At 54.4% G+C, this 22,365-nt stretch overlaps 2 protein-coding genes across 2 annotated transcripts; both read left to right on the forward strand.

Moving 5' to 3' along the window:
• Positions 1-976: 976 nt before the first annotated feature.
• Prkaca (protein kinase cAMP-activated catalytic subunit alpha) lies at positions 977-21,853 on the forward strand. The gene is made up of 10 exons (XM_076847885.2): positions 977-1,246; positions 10,422-10,483; positions 10,936-11,064; positions 14,614-14,712; positions 16,031-16,113; positions 17,637-17,763; positions 17,852-17,947; positions 18,042-18,164; positions 20,034-20,198; positions 20,610-21,853. The coding sequence occupies exons 1-10, from the start codon at positions 1,201-1,203 to the stop codon at positions 20,733-20,735; spliced, it is 1,056 nt and encodes a 351-aa protein (XP_076704000.1). The 5' UTR covers positions 977-1,200; the 3' UTR covers positions 20,736-21,853.
• Smim46 (small integral membrane protein 46) lies at positions 7,077-8,319 on the forward strand. The gene has a single exon (XM_076848053.2). It carries the CDS (start codon positions 7,146-7,148, stop codon positions 7,428-7,430), a length of 285 nt encoding a protein of 94 aa, XP_076704168.1. The 5' UTR covers positions 7,077-7,145; the 3' UTR covers positions 7,431-8,319.
• Positions 21,854-22,365: the final 512 nt, after the last annotated feature.

Genomic DNA, 22,365 nt, shown 5'->3' on the forward strand with positions numbered 1-22,365 from the left:
ACTGTGCTGCCGAGAAACCCGACAGTCCTCAGGTAATGTGTATATTAAGGAACTGTGTCTTTTCTTTGCTCCTCTAGGGCAGGTCCTTTTGCATTGTCCAGACAGGGATTAATTAAGAGCAGGGAATCACCCTCGCTATCTTCTGAGTCCTCATCTGTAAAATGGGCACGATGATCCCTGGTAGAGGTGTGATGCCAAGTCACGTATTAAACAAGCAAGGATTCTTGACTACTAGCATCAGGCCAGGGTTGGGACCCAGCAAAGGAGTGGACACTGAGCGCCTCCTACAGCCTCTCACTCCTGAGGCCCAGCACTCCCCTGAAGCTCCCGCAGTGGCTAGGGGAATCCTAGTAGGGAGCCCCAGCCTGGACCCCAAGCTGCGCAGTGCCAAGCCTTATGAATGACGACGGTCGGCGGCCGGGCGACCTATGACCCGCGGCGCCGGCTGCGCCCCTCCCCCGCTGGCAGGTGGACAGCGGCTGCGCCGGGAGGGCAGTGGCGTCAACCTCGGCTGGCAGGCGGCCGCTGCCGCACTGGGCGGGGGCGGGGGACTGCGGCGCACACGGGGCCTGCCGGGCGCCTGCCGGGGCCGCCTCTCGGGCTTCGGAGCGCGGCGCGGCCGCCCGCCAGCCTCAGCCGCCCCGCCCGGCCAGCCCGGGCCGCAGTCTGCGCCTCCGCCCCGCCCTCTCACCCCGGGATTGACACTGAACGTTCTGCCGGGGGCTTGCCTGACAGCGCGCCTCGGCCAATGCGCGGCCTCTCAGAGCGAGCCCCGGACCCCGGCCGGCGCCTGGGCAAATCACGGGCGCCTGCCCGCCCAGCTGAGACCTCACGAGCCTGTGAATGGCCAGGCGTCCTCGGCGCGCGTCACAGGGCCAAGGAGCCTATGGCGGCGCGGGGGGGTGTCGGAGGGCCAATGGACAGCGCCGAGGCGCCGTCAGTCAGAAAGGCCTAGGCCAATGATCGGCGGGTTGCGGGGGCGTCACGGACGCAGCGGACTTGGACTGAGGATCCCGGGCGGGCGGGCGCGCGCGGAGAGACGCGGGAAGCAGGGGCTGGGCGGGGGTCGCGGCGCCGCAGCCAGCGCAGCCAGCCCGAGGGGCCGCTGCCTCCGCCGCCCAGCGCGCTCCGGGGCCGCTGGCCGCCTGTAGCACCCGCCACACCGCAGCTCCAGGACCGGCCCCGGCCGCCGCCGCCGCGATGGGCAACGCCGCCGCCGCCAAGAAGGGCAGCGAGCAGGAGAGCGGTGAGTGCCCGGGCCGTGACCCTGATTTCGGCCCCGCGATGCCAGCCCGCGCCCTGTCCATCACTGCATGGCCCCTCCCCCCATCGGGCCCCCCCATTCCTCTCTGCTCACCCCCAGCGCCCCTTCCCCCTGCCTGTCCGAGCCTGGGGCCTGAGAGCCCGCATAGGGGCCCTACCTCCACCTCCGTAGAAGCCCTTTTGCAATGGCCGGCCGCCCCCCACTGCAAAGTCCGTGCCCCCCCCCACCCAGCTGTCACTGCCAACCATGGCACGTATGACCGCTGGGGCCCCACATGGGTCCTTGTCACCACCCCACCCCCTCTTTTCCTGACCCCTCTCCCCAGATCCTAATCCCCCCCGACTTCCTCACTCACCTCCCTCACATATGGGAGCCACTGCCTGACCCTTACCCAGGCCTCTACCAGTGCGGGAGTGCTGTGGGGTCCGCCTCCACCCTGCAGGGACCTTGGCCACTTAATGACCACACCCCTCCCCCTTCCAGCCCCCGCCATCTTTCTCCTGCCCTTCCCCTCTTCACCTTATCCACAGTCCCCCCTAGGCCCACCCTAACCCCCCCCAACCCCCCCCCCCCTTTGAGCATTTCCCAGAGCCACCTCCAGCATTGTTTTTCCCTTCTGTGTCACTTGGCATGGGGGACAAGATCTTTCTGGGTCCCTCTGCCCCTCTTGCATCCTGTCACTCTCTCTGCTTGTACTCCCTCCTCCAAGCAAGCGTCTGTCCCTGCCTGGAGTAGCAGACTGTTTATGAACCTAGAGAATGTCTTTTGGGAGCGTCAATGCTTCCAAAGCCAAGTTTGAGCTGCTCTTGCTAGGATCCATTGCTCCTCTTTCCTGGATTGGGGGTGGGGGGTGTCTGCATAGCCCCCTCCCATCTCCTACCCTGCTGTGGGCTGTATGCTCCTTGGTGGGCCCCTCAATAAATGGTGTTTCACAACCGAGGCTCCTCATTCACCTAGTCCCTGGGGCTTCTTCACCTGTTCGTGGCTCCTGACTGGGAATGAAGTGTTGGGTTGGTGAGGCTCACTCTCCTTGAACTGGGATGATCAGAAAGAGGACTTGGGGAGGGGGGGAGGTAGTCAAGGAGAGTAATGAGTGACATCTAGTGATTTGCTTTGCCAAGGGACAAATGGATTCTCTATAGACCAGGGCTCAGAGAGAGGCTTTTCCTACTCCCTAGACCTCAGCTATGTTGGCCTTTCCCATCTTGAGAGAGAGAAAGATTCTGTGTTTGAAAATGCCATCAGAAATGGCCTTGAGCCCCCTCCCCAATTTCCCCCAGCTCTTAATTGTTGTCACTAAAGCCCTAAAAGTGGGCCTTGACTGGGAATCCCCTTCCAGTCACCCAGAAATATTCCAAACTGAAAAGGAAGCCACATCCAACTATGCCCTTCCCAGTTCTTGGTCTCAAACCTGAGTGTCAGAGTCCCAGAATGCCCCCCCCTCCGAAAAATATGAAAAAGCTACTAAGGCCTGGGAATTTCTGCCTGCACACAGTCAGACGGCAGGATTCTGAGTGGCGGAGCCTTGAAGAGGCCCGATATGTTACCAATGGGCGGGGGACAGGAGCACAAATGCCCGTAGTTGAATGCTTGATGACAGAGGAGCAGGTGGGCAGTGTCCAAAAACAGCCTGGGCATGAGCTTGGAGGGGACTAGGCAGAGGGACAGCCAGGCAGGCCCCCAGCAGGTGAGGCAGGCTGGGAGGTGGAAGGTGGACGCAGGCAGCTATCTATTGCAATGGCTGGGTTGAAAGTTGGGGAGATGACATAGTCCTGGAAGACCTTCAAGGCATTCCAAATGCATGCGGTGGGGGGCGGATAGGGAGCCACACAGGGGAAAAGATCCCCAGAAAAAGATCAGAGGCTCCGGAAGGAACTGCTAATTCTCTCAGCGCGCAGGCCAGACACTCAGGAGTGAATGATCACAATGAGATAGAGCCACTCTATGGGATAGCTAGGACGTGCCAGGCTGGAGGCTCCATATCTGCTCTGGTATTTTTCCTAGTGGGCTCTTATTCGAATTTCTCAAATGAGCCATCTGAGTTTGATGTGGACAACATCATGGGGACAGGATTCACATCCAGATCTATCTACCAGCAATCTTCCTTGACCCCAGAATTTCCCCATTTTTTAAAAAATATTTTTTTAGTTGTTGATAAACCTTTATTTATTTATACGTGGTGTTGAGAATCGAACCCAGTGCCTCACACATGCCAGGCAAATGCGCTACTGCTGAGCCACAGCCCCAGCCCCTCATTTTTTTTTTTAATTTAAAAAAATTGTCTTTTATGAGACAGGGTCTCATTAAGTTGCCTAGGCTGGCCTTGAACTTGCTATCCTCCTGCCTCAGTTTCTGAGTTGCTGGGATTACAGGCATGTGCCACCATGCCTGGCTCTGTTTTTTTTGTTTTTTTTTTTTGTTTTTTTTTTTTTTTGGTGCTAGAGATTGATCCCAAGGGTGCTTAACCGCTGAGCCACATCCCCTTGCCCCCCCCCTTTTTTTTTGTGGTGCTGGGGATTGAACCCGGGGCCTTGTGCATGCAAGGCAAGCACTCTACCAACTGAGCTATATCCCCAGCAGTTCCTGCCTTTTTTTTTTTTAATATTTATTTTTTAGTTAGAGGTGGACACAATGTCTTTATTTTACTCTATATGTTGCTGAGGATCGAACCCAGTGCCTCATGCATGCTAGGCGCATGCTCTATCTCTGAGCCACAGCCCCAGCCCTCCTCTGCCCTTTTTAAAATTTTTTTTATTTTGAGATAGGGTCTCACTAAGTTGCTTAGAGCTTCACTTAGTAGTTGCTAAGGTTGGCCTCAAACTTGTGATCCTCCTGCCTCAGCTTTCCGAGTTGTGGGATTACAGGTATATGCCATACACCCAGATGCCAACTGACATTCTTAAATTGACCCCCAGATTTTTATTCTATTTGCATACTGTATATACTTTTTTTAAAAACAAGATGTACTTTTTTTTATCTTTATTTTTTTATTTATTTGCTTTTATGTGGTGCTGAGGATCGAACCTAGGGCCTCATGCATGTGAAGCAAGCGTTCTACCACTGAGCCACAACCCCAGCCCCCTGTGTATATTTTCTTAATCTAAAATAATAAAAGCCAGGCATAGGGGCACCCACCTGTAGTCCCAGATACTAAGGACACTGAGGTGAGAGAATCATTTGAGTTGAGGAGTTCAGACCAGCCTGGGCAACATAGCAAGACCCCATCTCAAATAAAATAAAATAAAACATTTACTCATTTCTGTTCAGAGGTAAGCTATGGTCCTATCCTAGGGAATAATATAAATGAAATCACAGAATTGCTATGCCAGTTACATTCTCTTTGATACACATTAAAATACAATGTAACTAGATAAATGAAACATCTCTAGAATAATTTCATGTTCTGCCAGCGGGACCATGGCATGCTTTGGAAAACAGGCTGAAGCCGTGTATCCTCCCAGAGAAGGAACTCAATGAGGAAGCAAGCCCCTCTCTGCTTCAAGCCACTTTGATTCTGAGAGGATGGAGTCACACAAAATTTGCCCTCTTTAACCAGGGTGGGGCGGGGGCGGGGGCAGTAGCCACGCCATCCTGCAGAGGGCACCTGCATTTCATCTGGCAGATGCCAGCCCAGCTTGGGTTAGGAAGATGCCCGGCCTTAGTAGGTACTAATTAGGCATCCTGTGCCCACTGTGTGCCATCTCTGCGCCAAGGCAAGAGGGTAAAGGTGTAGAATGGCATCAGGTGGAGTGAGATGGGGGAAATCTGCACCCAAAGATGACGAAGTCATTGGCAGGGGCCAGGGTGAGAAGCTGAGGGCTGAAGGAATTGAGAGGGCAGAACCCCAGGAGGCTTCCGAGACAGACAGCCAAGTGGGGCTCAGGTCTGAGCTGACACTGGCTGGAAGACACCCCTGGAAGTTGGCCCACAGGGAAGGAGAAGCTTCCCAGACCTCCAGAGACAAGGGAATCCAGGCACTGAAAGAAAGATACACACAGGAGGTCCCTGGATGGGAAGAACTGTTGCCCTCTAACATCCTACAGAGGCTCAAGAGGGTCAGAAATCTTCTGTGCATTGGCAGTTGTATGGGTGCCAAGGAGGTTCTGCCAAGACAGCTTTGCCTTTAGCCCAATTGGGCCAATAGCAATTCAGAGGGTTCTATCTACCCTTTCCCTGTACCCACTGGCCTCCAGATTGGGTTTCTTCCTGCTCCTATTCCCACCCCCAACTCCCCGTCTCCCTCTCCAGGCAGGGCTCTAGGGATGGGCAGCCAAGCTGGTAAGGCAGGTCTCCTGAGCCTTCCCAGCCACCGTAGTCCTAGTGCCCTGAGAGGAAGACTGAGTGATGGCTTCCAACTCCAACGATGGTGAGGCTGAGTCTGTTGCTATAGCAACTTCCTAGGCGCTCTGCCCCTAGTCAAGGAGGGGATGCAGTTGGGTTTGGGGGCGCAGGTGGAAAGCAGTGTGTAGACCCTGGCTGTCCTGGAAACCCCTCCCTTACTAACCCCCTTGGGCTGTGGGGCTTGGGGAAGAGCAGAGGGTATGAATGGCCCAATTCAGAAGAGGGGATGGTCCCCCCAGAGTGGGGGTCCAACTCAGACTGAGACAGTGGGGCCGCCAGCCGAGTGTTGGGATTCGGTTCAGGTGAAGATTGGTCCAACTCAATGTTGGGGTCCAACAGAGACTCGGGGATCATCTAGTCCAGGATGGAGGGTCCAGCTCAGAATGGGGCTGGGTCCAGTCCAGAGTAGAAGGTGGTACAGCCCAGAGCAGGGGATCCAGGAGGATTAGGCCTGTATTGGGGCTCCCAGCCCAGGTTGAGCACCTGCCCCAGAGTCCCCAGGACTGCCAGGTATCAAAGTAGAGAAGGGCGGAGGTTACTGTCTTGGGGAGAGAGGGCCCCAAGGTGGGCTCCTTCCGCGGGAGTCCCTGGTCCCTTGCTCAGTTTGATGTTCTGTTGTTGTAACTGCCCAGGCCAGATTCAAACCCAGGACAGATTTCTAGATTTCTGCCTCTTGCTGTGGCCCTGGCTTTTCAAAGGGTACCTGGGTTTTTCTCTGTGAGTCCAAAGCAAATCCCCACCAGAGCGGAGGCGGTGGCACCCATCACTGCCCCCAGTGTGGGAGGGGTGGGCGAGGCAGCAGCCAGCTAGGTTACCCACCTAAGCCACTTCCTGTCGCCAGCAGAGAACAGAGTGTGGGGTACCAGCAGGGAGCCTGCCACTGACCCTCTGCTGCTTTGGGGATCTGGAAAGGAGGGGGAAGATGGTCAAGGCTGCTTCCCCTCCCCCACCCCGGGGTTTAGCCATTCATTTCCGGTTTGGACTTTCATGGCCCTGAGCAGAGCCAAGCACAGGGCAAGGTTTGACAGAGGCCAAGGACATCCCAGGATGCTGTTCCCCTCTCCGCCCCCACATAGGAACAAGACAAAGAACCAGATGTGCCCATTTCTTTCTCGGGGGTAGCAGGACTTGGGGGCTTCACATTGAAAGGGAACTGGGAGGAGATAGGGTGACTCCTGCCTCCCTCCACCTTTCTCTCCAGCTGTTCTTCCAGCTAGTTAACAAGTTCTGGGGCTCCTTCAGCCCCCAGGGAGTCTCTGCCTGTTGCTTAAGCCAGGGCCTTAACTCCTTCCCCTCTGCCCAGTGGGCACTGCTCTGGGCACATTGATTGCCTGCCTCCAGTCAGTCTCGTACCCACCCGGGAAGGCAGGGCCTGGCATCTTGGGAGCAGTGAAAGTCCCTAGAAGGGGAAGTTCGCTTTAACACCCCGCCCCAGGACAGGCAGGCCAGCCAGAGGGACACCCTCGGGAGAATCTTCCCACCTCCTCCTGCCAAGGAGAGCCTCTGCAGACCTCGGCCAGCCTGGAGCAGGTACCTTTAAATGCTTCCGTGGCAACCGGCTCCTCCTCCCTGGTCCCCTGAGGCCTTCCCAAGGAAGCCAGCTCAGAGGCTCTGCATTTTCCTGGTTCCCCAGCAAAGGGAGGATTCCAAGGAGAGACCAGGGAAGCCTAGGATGGATCTGGGGTCCAGCAGCAGCCAGGGTGGGGGCTCAGAGATCACCTTCCAGTTGTGGCTGCAGCTGCTCCTCTGGGCCCACCTGGTTCTCCGTTTCCTGGGCTACCTGCGTCATAACTTCCAAGGACCAAAGCCGCAGCCAGCACCCTGAGCCTCCCTGACCAGGCCCGATGGGCCCCAGGTCACCCTATCCCATCCAGCCCCTATGCCATCCTGTGCCAGGAGAAACAGGAAGCAGAGGTGAGTGTGGGGGCTTCTATCTGAGGCCCAGCTCCATGAACCCTCTTATCTCCCTGCTCCTCCTGGCATTGACCCCTCATACCTGTCCCCAAGCCTGACGAGCCAACAGGGCCCAGTGGCACAGAGAGGAAACAGCCCAGGCCCTCCCAGGCTTCAGGATGCCAAAGAAGGTGGGCCAGGCAGCTCATGGAGCCACACAGCAGGACACTAGCAGCAGCCAGAGCCGCCAAGTTGGGGAAGCCCAGGGATGGCTGGGAGCAGGAAGCAGGACCCCAGCCCAGCCCTTCTCTCTCTTGTGCAGGCCCAATACAGTGCCCTCTGCCCGCCTGCAATCCAGAATTCTTTGTGGATTGTTTAGAGGTCTCCAGGGAAGGCATGATGTCTCTGAAAGGTTGTGCTGGTGAAAGCACCAGATGTGTGTAGCCCCCAGGCCCAGAGAGGTCTCTTGGGTCTGTAGCCCCATCAGGCAGAGCCTAGGGGCTACAGCCATTCACTGCCCGCCCATCTCGGCCCACTCGCCTTTTGCAGGGTCTTCCTAGCCAGCAGACTCCACTCTAGCCACCATTCTTTTATTCCCATGAAGGACTTTTCTCTCTGAATACTGTTGGAGAGTCTTGGAGACAGTGGGGAATGGTGGCTACTCAGCAGGCCATGTGGAATTCCTAGCGGGCAGATGACAAGCAAGGTCAAAGAGCAGGATTGTAGGGCCCCTTAGGTTGAGGACACCTCTGTACCCAGTAATCCAGTGTCTGATTGGTAGAAAAGCAGATAGTCTCATGGGCAGTGGGTCAGATAAATGATCTCAGGACTGATCAATCTTCTCATCTATACAGTGGGAAGAAGAGCAGCTTTGACCTGGCAAAGTCAGATTTGTAGCATCAAAAACACTTAGCCAGGGCTGGGGTGTAGCTCACCTGAAAAGCACTAGCCTCCCATTCACAAAGCCCTGGGTTTGATCCCCAGTTCCAAAAAAAAAAAAAAAAAAAGAAAGAAAGAAAGGAAAGAAAGAAAGAAAAAGAAAAAAAAGAAAACTACTTAGCCAGATGTGGTGGCACATATCTGTAATTCTAGGGACTTGGGAGGCTGAGGCAGGAGGATCACCGGTTTGGGACCAGCCTCAACAGCTTAGTGAGACCCTGTCTCAAATTTTTAAAAATAAAAATAAAAAGGGCTGGGGATGTAACTCAGTGGTAAAGCACCCCTGAGGTCAATCCCCATGCCAAAAGTTTTTTAAATATTTTTTTTAAAAAGAAGAAAAAAACACTCAGTTCAAGTCTGGCACATAGAGAACCGTGCCTGGCCCTGCACAGTGGCCCCAGGGTGAATCTGTAAGGTCAGAATCCATCAAGCTGTGCGGTGGGGATCTGAGCACTCAGCCTGGAGTCCCAGCTATTTGGGAGGATGAGGCAGGAAGATCACGTGAGCCCAAGAGTTCGAGACCAGCCTGGCCAACACAGCCAGACATCATTTCTTTATTTTTCCAGTCAGGGGTGGGGGATTTAGCCCAGAGGCACTTCAACACTGAGCCACATCCCCAGCCCTTTTGACTTTTTATTTTGAGACAGGTTCTCGCTGAGTTGCTTAGGTCTTCGCTGAGTTCTGAGGCTGGCCACGAACTTGCGATACTCCTGCCTCAGCCTCCCAAATTGCATACACCGCCTCTGGCAGACATCATTTCTTTAAAAGATTTGAACTTTCAATGAATCTCCCTGTATTTTCTACCCATATTTCAAAAATACTTCAAAAAATTGTAGATGACATTTTCCTGGCATGAACCGCCCCCCAATGCTGGGCATTGCGCAGTCCCCACTCTTCACAGCCATCCTGCGGGCTCATGGCTCTTGTTATTCCAGTTGTTTTTTTAATTTTAGTTGTAGATGGACACAATACCTTTATCTTATTTGTTTATTTATTTTTATGTGGTGCTGAGGATCGACCCAGTGCCTCCCATGTGCCAGGCAAGGGCTCTACCACTGAGCCACCACCCCAGCCCCTTATTATTCCCACTTTACAGGTGGGGAAGACTAAGGCCTAGAGAAGTGAAATCAGTTGTCCAAAATCACACAGCTTTTCAGGGACCAGACAGGCATCTGGACCCAGTTTCATCCCCAGGTCCTGGCCCTTAACCACTTGGCTGGGTTGCCTCTCGGTCATTAGAGGAGCAGTTCAAGCCTCAGTGTCCTAGGCCGTTAAGTGGGCAAATGGATGAAAGAAGGATTGTGGAGTGAGTCGAATGAGAGAGTAAGACAAGACAGCCGGCGCAGGGGTCCACCAGGGAGGTGTCTGTTGGGCGGATGTGACGTTGACTTCAGGGTACTGTGGACCATCGCGGGGGCATCCAGTAAGCCTTCCTCTGAACCAACACTGGACTAAGGCCCCACGATTGGCAAAGACAGGTACAGGGCCAGCTGGGGGCCAAGGTGACAGCTGAGCCCCCCAAGGACGCCTGCTATCCGAGCCTCAGAGGCCTCCACCCCAGGCCCGGCCTCCCCAGAGAAGGGGCCAGAGGAGCAGCCAGACCCAAAGGCTATAAATACCTCAGCTGGCTGGCGTGGTCCCTGGCCAGGGAATGTCGGTCAGAACTGGGGCAAGCAGGGGTGAGCTGGCCCTGGCGTTTCTCCCTGTCCCCCTAGGTGCAACCCCTGAGTCTCCCTGTGCCCATTTTGGATGGACTGGAGGCAGGTTCTCTGTAGTAGGGGGTATCCAGGCCCCAGCCCATTTCAGGATCCCCAAAAGTTGCCTTCGAGCTCAGACCCGGGTGCTCAGAGGTCCTGGGACAAGGTCAGGCTCTGGCTTTAAGAAGGTGCACCTCACTTTCCACAAACGGACACATCCCAAAGGTAACCCTGTCCTCCCCCTGAGGCTGGAGTCTCCATCTAACCCTCCCCTCTCTTCCTTTCAGTGAAAGAGTTCTTAGCCAAAGCCAAAGAAGATTTTCTTAAAAAATGGGAAAATCCCGCTCAGGTAAGCCCTTCCAGGTACAGAGCCCTGCGAGAGTGGGCCCAGGCCGCCCCCGCCATCCCTGCCACATACTTGGAAGTTTAGGACCCCGGGGGGGGGGGGGGGGGGGGCTCCAGACCTGCCCCCCTCCTTCCGCACATGCCCATGGTTCTACCTGATTGCCCCCCAGGCTCCCCCACCCCACCCACCCTTTCCACTGGCAGCCCTGCTCCCCCACCCCCACGCAGCTGCCAGTAGCTCCTGGGCCCCAGGCCAAGGCCGGATCTGGCCCCTGCCACCTCCTGGAGGAATGTGCCCGCCACCATCTTGCTGTCCAGCCCCCTGTCTTCACCCCCCTCACTCCACCAGCTCCCAGGGCCCCCTCTGCTGGCAGCACAGGGGATACCCCAGACCCTGGTCCAACAGGCCGCAGGGAGAAGTGTCCCTGACCCCCGGCTCAACCCTTCTACCCACAGAACACAGCCCATTTGGATCAGTTTGAGAGAATCAAGACCCTTGGAACGGGCTCCTTTGGGCGGGTGATGCTGGTGAAGCACAAGGAGACCGGGAATCACTATGCCATGAAAATCCTTGACAAACAGAAGGTAAGCCCTCTGCCTGCACCCACCCCACCCCCAGGCTGGGCCCATTGGGGTTTTTGTTTGTTTGTTTGTTTGTTTGGTACCAGGGATTTAACCCAGGGATGTTTAACCACTGAGCCACATCCCAGACCTTTTTCTTTTTTTTTTAAATTTACTTAGAGACAGGGTCTCACTGAGTTGGTAAGCGCCTTGTTAAATTCTGAGGCTGGCTTTGAACTCTCGATCCTCCTGCCTCAGCCTCCCGAGCCGCTGGGATTACAGGGGTGTGTCACTGCGCCTGGTTCTGGCTGTGCACATTGTGAGCCCACTACCTGAGTGCTTTTCTTGCCCATTCATTCACCCACTCACCAGCTAGCCTCTGCAGGTTCTACACGCATGGATTCCGACAATCACAAATTGCAAATGTCCCCCCTATAAAATTTCTAGAAAGTTCCAAAAGGTAAAACTTTTTTTTTAACATTTATTTTTCAGTTGTAGTTGGATACAATACCTTTATTTTATTTATTTTTATGTGGTGCTGAGGATCGAACCCAGGGCCTCGCATGTGCTAGGCGCGTGCTCTACCGCTGAGCCACAACCACAGCCCTTATCTTTATTTTAATGTGGTGCCAGGGATTGAACCCAATGCCTCACACATGCTAGGCAAGCGCTCTACCACTGAGCCACAACCCCGACCCCTTTTGTGAGTGTGTGTGTCATGCTGGGGATTGAACCCAGAGCCTTGTGCATGCGAGGCAAGCCCTCTACCAACTGAGCTATCTCCACAGCCCCAAAACTTTTAACTTCCCCCATGCAAAGTGCTACACTGAATCCCCATGAATGAAGTGACACATAGACATTTTATTAGGTATTGTAAGTAATCTAAAGATGACTTAAAAGTCTACAGGCTGAGGGTGGAGCTCAGTAGTAAAGCGTTTGACCAACATGCTCCAGGCCCTGGGTTCCATCCAGGATCACAGAAAAATAAGTCTATGGGGGGATGTGCCAAAGTTCTGTACAAATACTGTGCCATTTTATGCAAGGGACTTGAACATTTGCAGATTTGGGTATCTGTAGAGGATCCTGGAACCACCCCCCTGTGGACACAGGGGTGACTGTTCTCCCTGAGTCCCCTTGCCATGCGAGGCCCAAGGACTAGGAGAGCCCTGCATGGCTTTCACCAGACCAGCCCTAAGACTGGCCACCAGTGACCCAGGATATACCCAGGTTGTGTAGAGGAGAGCACTCTTCCTGGAGGATGTAGTTTGTTTTGTTTTTGTTTGATATCGGGGATTGAACCCAGCGACACTTGACCACTGAGCCACACCCCAGCCCTACTTTGCATTTTATTTAGAGACAATTCCTCACTAAGTTGCTTAGTGCCTCACCACTTAGTGCCATTGTTGAGGCTGGCTAGGAACCCGAGATCCTCCTGTCTCAGCCTCCCGAGCTGCTGAGATTACAGACGTGCGCCACTGCACCCATCAAGAAAGTGGTCTTTCCATAAGATCTTTGAGATGCTACTTGATGTAAGGCACTGCTGTCACACAGCACTATGTAACAGAAATGTAATAAAAAGCACAGAAGAGATTTTGTCTTTTCTAGTTGCCCATCAAAAAAAGTACAAAGGAAGAGGTGATGTGGGGTGGGGAACCATACAAGGGTGTTGAGCCCTGTGAAGCTTTACCACTGAGCCACATTCCCAGCCCTTTCAATTTTTTATTTTGAGATAGGGTCTCACTGAGTTGCTTAGGGCCTTGCTAAATTGTTGAGGCTGGCCTCAAACTTGCAATCCTTCTGCCTTGCCTGCAGAGTTGTGGCATCACAGGCACGTGCTACTAGGCCCTGGGCTTTGTTTTCCTTTCAGTACTGGAGCTCAGTATCCTAGTCAAGGGCTCTACCACTGAGCCACACCCCTCGCCCCTCAGATTCATTTTGGCCACATGTTGTAATTAAGCCAGTAGATCTACAGTATTATCATTTCATATTTTTTAATATTTATTTTTTAGTACAGGTGGACACAATATCTTTATTTTTATGTGGTGCTGAAGATCGAACCCAGTGCCTCACGCATGCTAGGCGAGCGCTCTACCACTGAGCCATGACCCCAGCCCATTTCCATATGTTATCCATGTAAAACATTAATGAGAAACTTTACATTTTCTTTCCCTCAGTAAAGTGTCTTCAGATCCACTGTGTATTTTACACTTACAGCAGGTCTTCATTCAGATGGTCCGTTTTCCCTGGAAAGTCGAGACTCTCATGCCCAGGTTGTTCAGAATGTCCGTAAAGGCCCTCCCGAGGGCTGGAATGGAGCTCAGCGGTCACAGGCTTGTCTCGCATGCATGAGGCCCTGGGTTCTGTCCCAGGGCTGCAAAAGGAAAAAATCATCCAGTAAAATTTTAAATTGGGTCCCCTGGTCAGCTGACCACATTTCAAGGGCTCATCAGCCCTCCGTGGCCATCGGCAGCTGCACTGGTCAGCACAGGTGTGGACCCTGAGGACGCAGCTGTTTGGGCAAAGAGGGGGACACCTCAGCAAAGCCTTCCCAGCTCACCCAGGAGCCCGGCTGCCTGAGTGTCACACTGGCCTAACAGTGACGACTGTGACGTTGAGCAAGTCCCTTCCCTGTCTGGGCTTCCAAACTGCCCTGCTCCCAGCACCACCTTCTCCGGGCTTCTGTCATGATTTAACAAGAAGCTGTGGGACTAGATGTGTGGCTGGCATGTGCAAGACCCTGGGGTCCATCCCCAGCACCACAAAAAAAAAAAAAAAAAATTTTTTTAAAAAGAGAGAGAGAGAAACTGTTCTTGAGATGGTGCTCATGGCTGCTCATGGTGTGTGCTGTTCGGGAACAGCTGAAGGCGAGGAGGATCAGCCCAAGGTCCTGGTTGATGTGCAGTGGCGTTCTCAACCAACGAGGGCAGTTTCTAAACTCCCCACCCCTGCAGCCATGCCTGCCTGTCTTTCCAGTTCCAGCCAAGCTGCCCCTTCCTCCAGGAAGCCTTCTCTGATTCACCCTCCCCTCAGACTGTACCAGAGGCCTTATCTGGGTATCCACAGGCCCAAGCTTCCACACACAGTGGAGCCCTCTAGGCCATGGGGCTGTGACTCCTGTGTTCTTTGCTCTGGTCTGTGTGTCACGTGAGGACAAGCAGCCTCTGGCCTCCTCCTCGCTGTGTCCTCAGCACCCAGCTTGGGGCCTAGGAGGCCATGGGCACTCCAGTGGTCCTGGCTGAAGGAAGCAGCCCAGCTCTGGCTTCCCTAGTCCCGGGCACCAGTGGCTGGGCACGAGGTTCTTCTCTCTCTCTCTTTTTTTTTTTTTTTTTGGTACCAGGGATTAAACTCAGGGGCACTCGACCACTGAGCCACCTCCCCAGCCCTTTTTTTGTGTTTTATTTAGAGACAGGGTCTCACTGAGTTGCTTAGGGCCTCGCTAAGTTGCTGAGGCTGGCTTTGAACTCATGATCCTCCTGCTCAGCCTCCAGAGCCTCTGGGACGACAGGTGTGCACCACCATGCCTGGCAACCAGGCCCCTCTCATGGCTCCTCCACCCACCTCTTCTGCCCGCAGGTGGTGAAGCTGAAACAGATAGAACACACCCTGAATGAGAAGCGCATCTTGCAAGCAGTCACCTTTCCGTTCCTGGTCAAACTCGAGTTCTCCTTCAAGGTGGGCCCCCAGCCAGGTCCTTGTTCTGGTCCCAGCCACTGAGTACAGCCTCCCAGGGCCAGGGAGCAGGACATCTAATGGCTGCCCACTTCTGGGGAAGATAGATTTCTGGAGGAGGGACACAGGGATCGGACCAGGCCAGATCTCTGGTAGGCCCAAGCTCAGCTCCTGGGCTCGCCGGCTTCTAGTTCAGTGACCTTGGGCAAGTCACCCACCCAGTGCCGTCCCTCCAGATCATCACCCAGTGCTCGGTCAGGAGCACAGACCTACCCTGGGCCGCCCGGGACCAAGTCCCAGCCCTGTCCTTCCTCAACCATGACCCACACAAGGGACCTTGTGTCCCTGAGCCTCAGCTATAAAATAGGAACTGCAACAGTCCCCACCCGCTGGGGTTGTCTTGACAGTTTTGAGCCCAGAACGAAGCCCTTTGTGCGTTACTGTGGGAGCCATCAGAAGCTGTGGCTGCGGGACTCTGGAAGGGGCACTTAACCCACCTTCATGGTCCTGAACCACAAGCCAGCAGTGACAAGAGCTTGCCATATAACACAGTCCACGCTCGGAGGGGCCTGGGTGACCCTGTGTTGCTATCCTCTTGAAATTTGTAATAATATTTTTTAAAAAAGGATTCTTACTTTTTTTTCTAAAAGATGGTTCCTTGCTATGTTGACCAGCTTGGCCTCAAACTCAGGTGATCCTCCTGTCTTGGCCTCCTTAGGGGCTGGGACTGCAGGTGCACACCACTGTGCCCAGCTCATTTTCACTGGGAGGAAATTCTGTAGCCTGTCCTTTGTCTGTTTTCCCCAGTAGTGGGGGATGAACCCAGGGGTGCTCTGCCACTGAGCTACAGCCCCAGCCCCTTTTTTTTTTTTTAAACAGTCTCATTTAGTTGCTAAGACTGTTCTCAAACTTGCTGTCCTCCTGCCTCAGCCTCCTGAGTAGCTGGGAAGACAGGCAGGCATTTCTGCGCCTGGTTTAGTCCACCTTTACAGATGACAAAACCGTAGCCCTGGAAGTTACTCAGGCTCCCAGTTAAGTCCTCTCTCTCCAGCAGGGACACACTGCCCAGGTCCCTTATACCCATGAGCTGGCCGCATGTCCACCCTGTATAAGGCAGGGTAATGGCGGTCCATTCTTCCTCACCGGCAGCATGAGTGGCAAGGCGTGGTTCAGCAGAGAGGGCACCTGGTGTTGGAATGTTCTTCCCCAGGAGCCCGAGTTGTCCTTTTATGTCTGTAACACCTGTCCAGTGAGGCCACTGAGGCGTTAGAGGGGCCCAGGGCTCTGGAAATGGGGTCTTGATCTGCTCTGCCTCCTGCAGGACAACTCAAACTTGTACATGGTCATGGAGTACGTGCCTGGAGGGGAGATGTTCTCCCACCTACGGCGGATCGGGAGGTTCAGGTGAGCAGCTGCCTCCCACAGCCCCGAGCCACCAAACCATCTGGGGACACGGAGGAGTCCTGCTGGGACATGGAAGGGGTGTCTGGCGCCCACGGGGTTTTGTTTCCAAGGTGCTGAGGAATCTGTGATGTTTCGGCTCCCACAGAGCAAGACGAGCAATTGGTTTTGGCAACTGGGGGTCAAAATGTAGGCCGCTGGGCTCGCCCAGGGGCGAGGGCAGCCCGGGGGTGAGGGCACAGGCTTCCCTGTGTGAATCTCTGGGTTCAGTCCCCAGCACCAAAAAAACAGTTTTTTGGTTATGATTTTGAGACAGGGCCTCTCTCTGTTGCCCTCCCTAGTCTGAAACACTGGGTACAAATGATCCTCCTGCCTCAGCCTTTCAAGTAACTGGGACTACAGGCGTGGGCCACCAAGCCCAGCAAAAAAAAAAAAAAGTTGGCAATTTCATGGTTTTTTAAGATTTATACTATTATTTTATTTGATGAATAAATATAGATACATTTCACATACAATAATGTGCATTTAGATCGTTAGTGTTCCATTCCATAAGTTTTGACAATTATAGACATTTTGGTAATCTCCACCTAAAACACTATCAGATACTTTTGTTACCCCTGAAAACTGGGGGTGGAACCCAGGGCCTTGGAAACCTGCCGCCACTGAGTCACACCTCTAGCTCTTATATCCTTTTTTTTTTTGTACCAGGGATTGAACCCAGGGTCACTTAACCACTGAGCCACATCTCCAGTCCTTTCTTAAATTTTTTTCTTTTTTTTTTTTTTTTTGAGACAGGGTCATGCTAAGTTGCTTAGGGTCTCACTAAATTGCTGAGGCTGGCTTTGAACTCTCGATCCTCCTCTCTCAGCCTCCCAAGCCACTGTGATTGCAGGCAGGTGCCCCTACACCCAGCACTCATATCCCTTTCTTGATAAATCACCTCCCGTGACAGACAGTTGTCTTTTCTGGTTTTGAGTCCCCATGAGTTAGTCTTGTCTGGGTCCGGACCTCTGGGCATGCACCCTGCAGTTTGGGTTCTGTGTGTCCCTATCTTCTGCATTAGTTACATTTGTAACCAGCCAAGCCGTGGAGGTCATTCCCGGCTGGTCCTGGTGGGTCGGGTGGGCGCACTCCTCCATAGGATTCCATCCCAGTGTGTGATCCCGTGGGATTCTGCAGTTCCTTCTCCTGTTGCTCGTGTGTGTGTGTGTGTGTGTGTGTGTGTGTGACTTGCTAGGCAAGCCCTCGATCACTGAGCTGCAACCCAGCCCTTTTCAGGTGAGCTGTGGACTCCCTCCATATTGCCCAGGCTCGCCCCAAGTTCCTGGGCTCCAGGGATCTTTCTGCCTCAGCCTTCCAAGTAGGGTGGACCCAGAGCGCTGCTCTATGCTGGCCTTGCATGTGCATTTGGATAGCTGAACTGGGGGTGTCTTCCTCTGCAGGTGGCTCTGCAGACCCAATGCTGGACAATGTAGGGGCATGGCCATCATGCTCACCCTCGCCTCTCCTTCCTCTTTTCCCCTCAGTGAGCCCCATGCCCGATTCTACGCGGCGCAGATCGTCCTAACGTTCGAGTACTTACACTCTCTGGACCTCATCTACCGGGACCTGAAGCCAGAGAACCTCCTCATTGACCAGCAGGGCTACATTCAGGTGACCAACAGGCTGGGCCAGGGGTAGCCTCAGGGGGCCATGACTTGGACCCTCCCTCCCAGCCAACTGCTCGTTCTTGTGCCCACAGGTGACAGACTTCGGTTTTGCCAAACGCGTGAAGGGCCGCACCTGGACCTTGTGTGGGACCCCCGAGTACCTGGCCCCTGAGATTATCCTGAGCAAAGTAGGCGCTCCCTCCCCCTCCCCCAGACCCACTCAGCTCTCACCCCGACCCCACCCTTCTCCCCTCACCCCCTGCCCCCTCCCTCTTGCTCCAGGGTTACAATAAGGCTGTGGACTGGTGGGCCCTCGGGGTTCTCATCTATGAGATGGCCGCTGGCTACCCGCCCTTCTTCGCTGACCAGCCCATCCAGATCTACGAGAAAATCGTCTCTGGGAAGGTGAGGCCAGGCATGGGGGCTCAGCCTTGAAAGAAACAGGAAGGCCCCCCCACCCGCGTGCTGGTCCCTGCTTGTTGTCAGAGTGAGCTAGAAGATCACCGAGTCGGGCCAGGGGGTGAAGCTGGTACCCCGGCCACACGGAGGCCAGCACCTGGAGCAGCCTGACTGTCCTGCTGACCATAGCAGATCCCCAAGGGCTTCCAGAACCCTGAGCCCCACGTGTCCTCCAGCCAGAGAGCGTGCCACCCGGACACAGGCTCTTCCTACCTCTCAGTGTGAATTTTCACAAGTTTCAAAGCAGAAGAGCAACTGTGTTTGGTTCCCAGGTAGTGCCCGTGACCCCTCCAGGGTGCCCCATCCTGTGACGTAGGCAGAGAGCCCCTGAGTTCCTTCCCAAGTCCTTCTAACCCGAGGCTCAGGTAAGAGATGCTGGAGCTGTTTGACTCAGGTCGACAGAGCAGGTGAAGCGCCTGTTGTCCCCGTGGGAGAGATGCAGAAACTGAGGCTCAGGAGGAGGGTAGTGTGGCCTGAGATCGCACCTCCCGGAGTGACGGGGGCAAGGTGGCGGGTGCTGAGGGAATGAGAGTTTAGGGACTCCACTCGACTACTGCCCTCCGCTCACCCCTGGCCGCCTCTGGCCTGGCCCAGCGTCTCCCACCAGAGAGCTCCTGGCTGGCTCGGAGTTCCCGCGCTGTTTGGCCTGGCGGTGGTGGCCTGGTGGCCTGCCACTTATGGGCTTTGAGACTTTGAGCAGTCAGTTTGCCCCTCTGAGCCTCATCTTACCTCTCTGTGGACTGGGGAACCCGCCGTCTCCCTCTCCTGGAGGTTGGAAGGAGTCCCAGCCGCAGCACGGGCTCCTCTGGGCCAGCAGCACATTCAGCATCTCTCAGAGGGAAGGACAGTACCAGGCAGAACAGCAAGTGCTAAGATGGTGGCCCAGAGTGGAAAAAAGAAAAGTCCAAAGAGATTCCAAGGGGGGACGAGGGGGAAATGAGCATAATTCCCTTCTTTGTAATGTTTTGCAGTTCCCACGCACCCTCAGCCGTGTTATCTCCTCCACATAATCCTGGGATGTGTGCCCCATATCAGAGAGGCAGGCGTTGGCCCAGAGAGGTTAAGGGTCATGGCCAAGGTCACACAGCATGAGAGAGGCAGAGCAGGGACTAGAAGTCAGGTTTGGTTTGGTTTTGTTGCCCAGTACTGGAAATTGAACCCAGGCCTCACCTCACATATGCTACACAAGCATTCTACCACTGAGCTATATCTCCAGCCCTAGGTGGAGCTAATAGAAGTCAGTTCTATGGCTATAAAAGCAGTGACTGCATACAAGGCTGTGGGGTCCAGAGAACTGGGGGGAATGCTTCCAGAAGAATAGATCTGGGCCTTAAAAAACAGAAAAGTTGTAGCTGTGTTTTGCTTATAAGCATGAGTTTTCCAGAAGTCCCAAAAGCCCCACAGAGACGGCTCAGAAGCAGCAGCTAGGCATGTAACCCCAACGGGCCTGTAATGAATCACCCTTCCCACTGCTCCCTGTGACCTTGGGGTCACTATTTAACCCTTCCAAGTCTCAGTTTCCTCTTCTCTGAAATGGAAACCCTCATGGCCCTAGCCTAAGAGCAGAGGTTCTGGAAGAGGTCCCCGCTCCAGCAGCACCAGCATGGCCAGGGAATTTGTAGAGATGCAGATTCTCAGCTTCACCCAGATCTAAGTCAGAAACCCCAGAGTGGACCCAGAGCTGTTTTCACAAGGTTCCAGCAGGCACTTAAGTTTGGGGGCCTCTGCCTCCTATGACTGCTGAATGGAGAAAGCAGCTTTCCGGGCCTCTCAGGCTCTACCTCAACACCCCATTCTGTCTGTCCCCCCCTCCAGGTACGGTTCCCGTCCCACTTCAGCTCTGACTTGAAGGACCTGCTTCGGAACCTTCTGCAGGTGGATCTCACCAAGCGCTTCGGGAACCTCAAGAATGGGGTCAACGACATCAAGAACCACAAGTGGTTTGCCACGACTGACTGGATCGCCATCTACCAGAGAAAGGTGAGCCCCTCCCGGGCATGCCGAGGGTTCTGGAGGAAGCCAAGAGCCAGGGAGGACTGCAGTGGAGAGACAAAAAAGGAAGGGGGGTCTTGAAAATTGTCCCCAGGTTCAGCATCAGTATACACTAGGCAGCTTTGAGCCAGGGAAGACTAGAGATGCAGTTCTGGGGTCCTGGGGTTATTTGGCCACCCTGTGGCCTTGGGCAAGAGATAGTGCTCTGGGAAGTAATTTCCCCTTTGGTGAGTTGGCCATAATTCTAGACTTGGGTTGCTAAGAAGAATTCATACCATAAAGCTAAGAACAGACCTGAGTCAAAGTAAATATCTCATGAATGTTAGGCCGTTCGCATTTATTGTTGTAATGATGACAGTGATGGCTGCTGAGGTTTGGGTGGTTCTGATCCCTCTCCAGGTGGAAGCTCCCTTCATACCAAAGTTTAAAGGCCCTGGGGACACGAGTAACTTTGACGACTATGAGGAGGAAGAGATCCGGGTTTCCATCAATGAGAAGTGTGGCAAGGAGTTTGCTGAGTTTTAGGGGTGTGCCTGTGCCCCCATGGGTTTTCTTGTCTTTCTTTTCTTTTTTTTTTTTTCTTTTGTTGGGGGTGGGAGGGTTGGATTGAACAGCCAGAGGGCCCCAGAGTTCCTTGCATCTACTTTCACCCCCCACCCCACCCACCAGGGAAGGGGGAACAGGAAGCCCAGATATTTGGAGGAATGGAAACACCAGCTGCTCCCCCACTCCCTTTGCCTTCTTGCCCCTCCCCCACAGGTCCAACTCCACCCCAGCCCACTCTGCCAGTTTCAAATGAGTTTCTCAGCTCTGGGCAGACCAGGTCGTACTGGTGTGTCCAGGCACCGGGTGAGGAAAGAGGGGTCCAAACTTAACTCCAGTTCCCCAGCCCCACCCTGCCTCTGGCACTGGGCACCAAGGGCAAATGAATGAAGAGCTGGCCTTCTCTGTGGGGCCCTCCTGCCTGGGAAGGACAGTTTTTTGTGACATGTCATTGGGCTACTTGCTAGAATTTTTCTAAAATATGATTTAAAATCTTATTTAAGTTCCACCAGTGCCTCCCTTCCTCCTTCCTCTGACCCACTCTTCTCATGTCCCCCTCCCACTCCCCAAAACCATTTTAACGAGGCTGGGAAGCAGACTGACTGAACAGGAAGGACCTGGGGTTTGAACCTCTGCCCTGAGCTGCTAACATCCCCACCCCCTTCCCCAGGGGGGGTGGGGAGGGGGGCTTCTGCCAACCTTCCTTACTGGGGTCCCAGCCTCTGTAGCAAGCCCTCGCCCTCTTCCCCAACAACACATCTTTCTTCACCCTGGAGCTTTGGGAGCCAGACGAAGCAGCTGCCCCTCTCCCTGCCAAAGAGGAATCGTCCCCCAAAAAGATAGAGGGGGAACCCCAAACCCAGGGTCTCTCCTTCCAGCAGCAGCCCCCACCCCAAGCTCCTTAATTTTACTCTCAGCTAGATTTTAATGCCCAGCCTCCTTCCAGCCCAGCTGGGAAGGCAACCCTACAAAAGGACATGGAAAAGTCCCCCACCACACACAAGGCCCAGAGTTCAAGGCCAGGGTTGCTGGGGAGAGGCTGCCTGTCTTATCCACCCAGCAGCTTCAGCGGCCCCCCATCCTGGGTGCCCCTCCTCTAGCTTAGCTGTCAGCTGTCCATCACCACTTCTCCCCGCCCTCTGTCTGATTTGTGCTTTTCTCTCTCAATAGAAAGGTGGGGAGCCACCCCGTTTATCTCCGTATTTGTCCCTCTCAAAACTTCTCCCTGAACCCAGAGGAGCTCTCAGGCCTGGGGTGGGGCCCCAGGTGGGCGTGGGGGCCATTCAACCTGTGTGCTGCGAAGGACGAGACTTCCTCTTGAACAGTGTGCTGTTGTAAACATATTTGAAAACTATTACCAATAAAGTTTTGTTTAAAAAAAAAAAAGTGTCGCTGGTGTTCCTGACTTCGGTCACCCACCCACACACCCCCAGGGGGTTGGAAAGCAAATTTCGGACTTGGGCATCCAGGCCAATCAGGCCCTGGCCTGCAGTCCTTGTAAAACCAGGTTTCCCTGGAATTCCACCACTTCTTCCGCCCCGCTAGAAAAGGGGGAGCTAACTGCCCTTTGACCCCGAATTCGGGGTCCCCAAATCTGTGGCGCGCCCCTCTT

This window comes from Callospermophilus lateralis, chromosome 1 (assembly GCF_048772815.1).
Source record: "Callospermophilus lateralis isolate mCalLat2 chromosome 1, mCalLat2.hap1, whole genome shotgun sequence".
NCBI lineage: Eukaryota > Metazoa > Chordata > Mammalia > Rodentia > Sciuridae > Callospermophilus > Callospermophilus lateralis.

Bases quoted from the DNA above. Each gene is read 5' to 3' on its own strand.
- Prkaca (XM_076847885.2), top strand. From the start codon at position 1,201: ATGGGCAACGCCGCCGCCGCCAAGAAGGGCAGCGAGCAGGAGAGCG. The intron at 1,247-10,421 runs GTGAGTGCCCGG...TCTTCCTTTCAG, and splicing joins GGGCAGCGAGCAGGAGAGCG to TGAAAGAGTTCTTAGCCAAA. The intron at 17,764-17,851 runs GTGACCAACAGG...TTGTGCCCACAG, and splicing joins ACCAGCAGGGCTACATTCAG to GTGACAGACTTCGGTTTTGC.
- Smim46 (XM_076848053.2), top strand. From the start codon at position 7,146: ATGCTTCCGTGGCAACCGGCTCCTCCTCCCTGGTCCCCTGAGGCCTTC.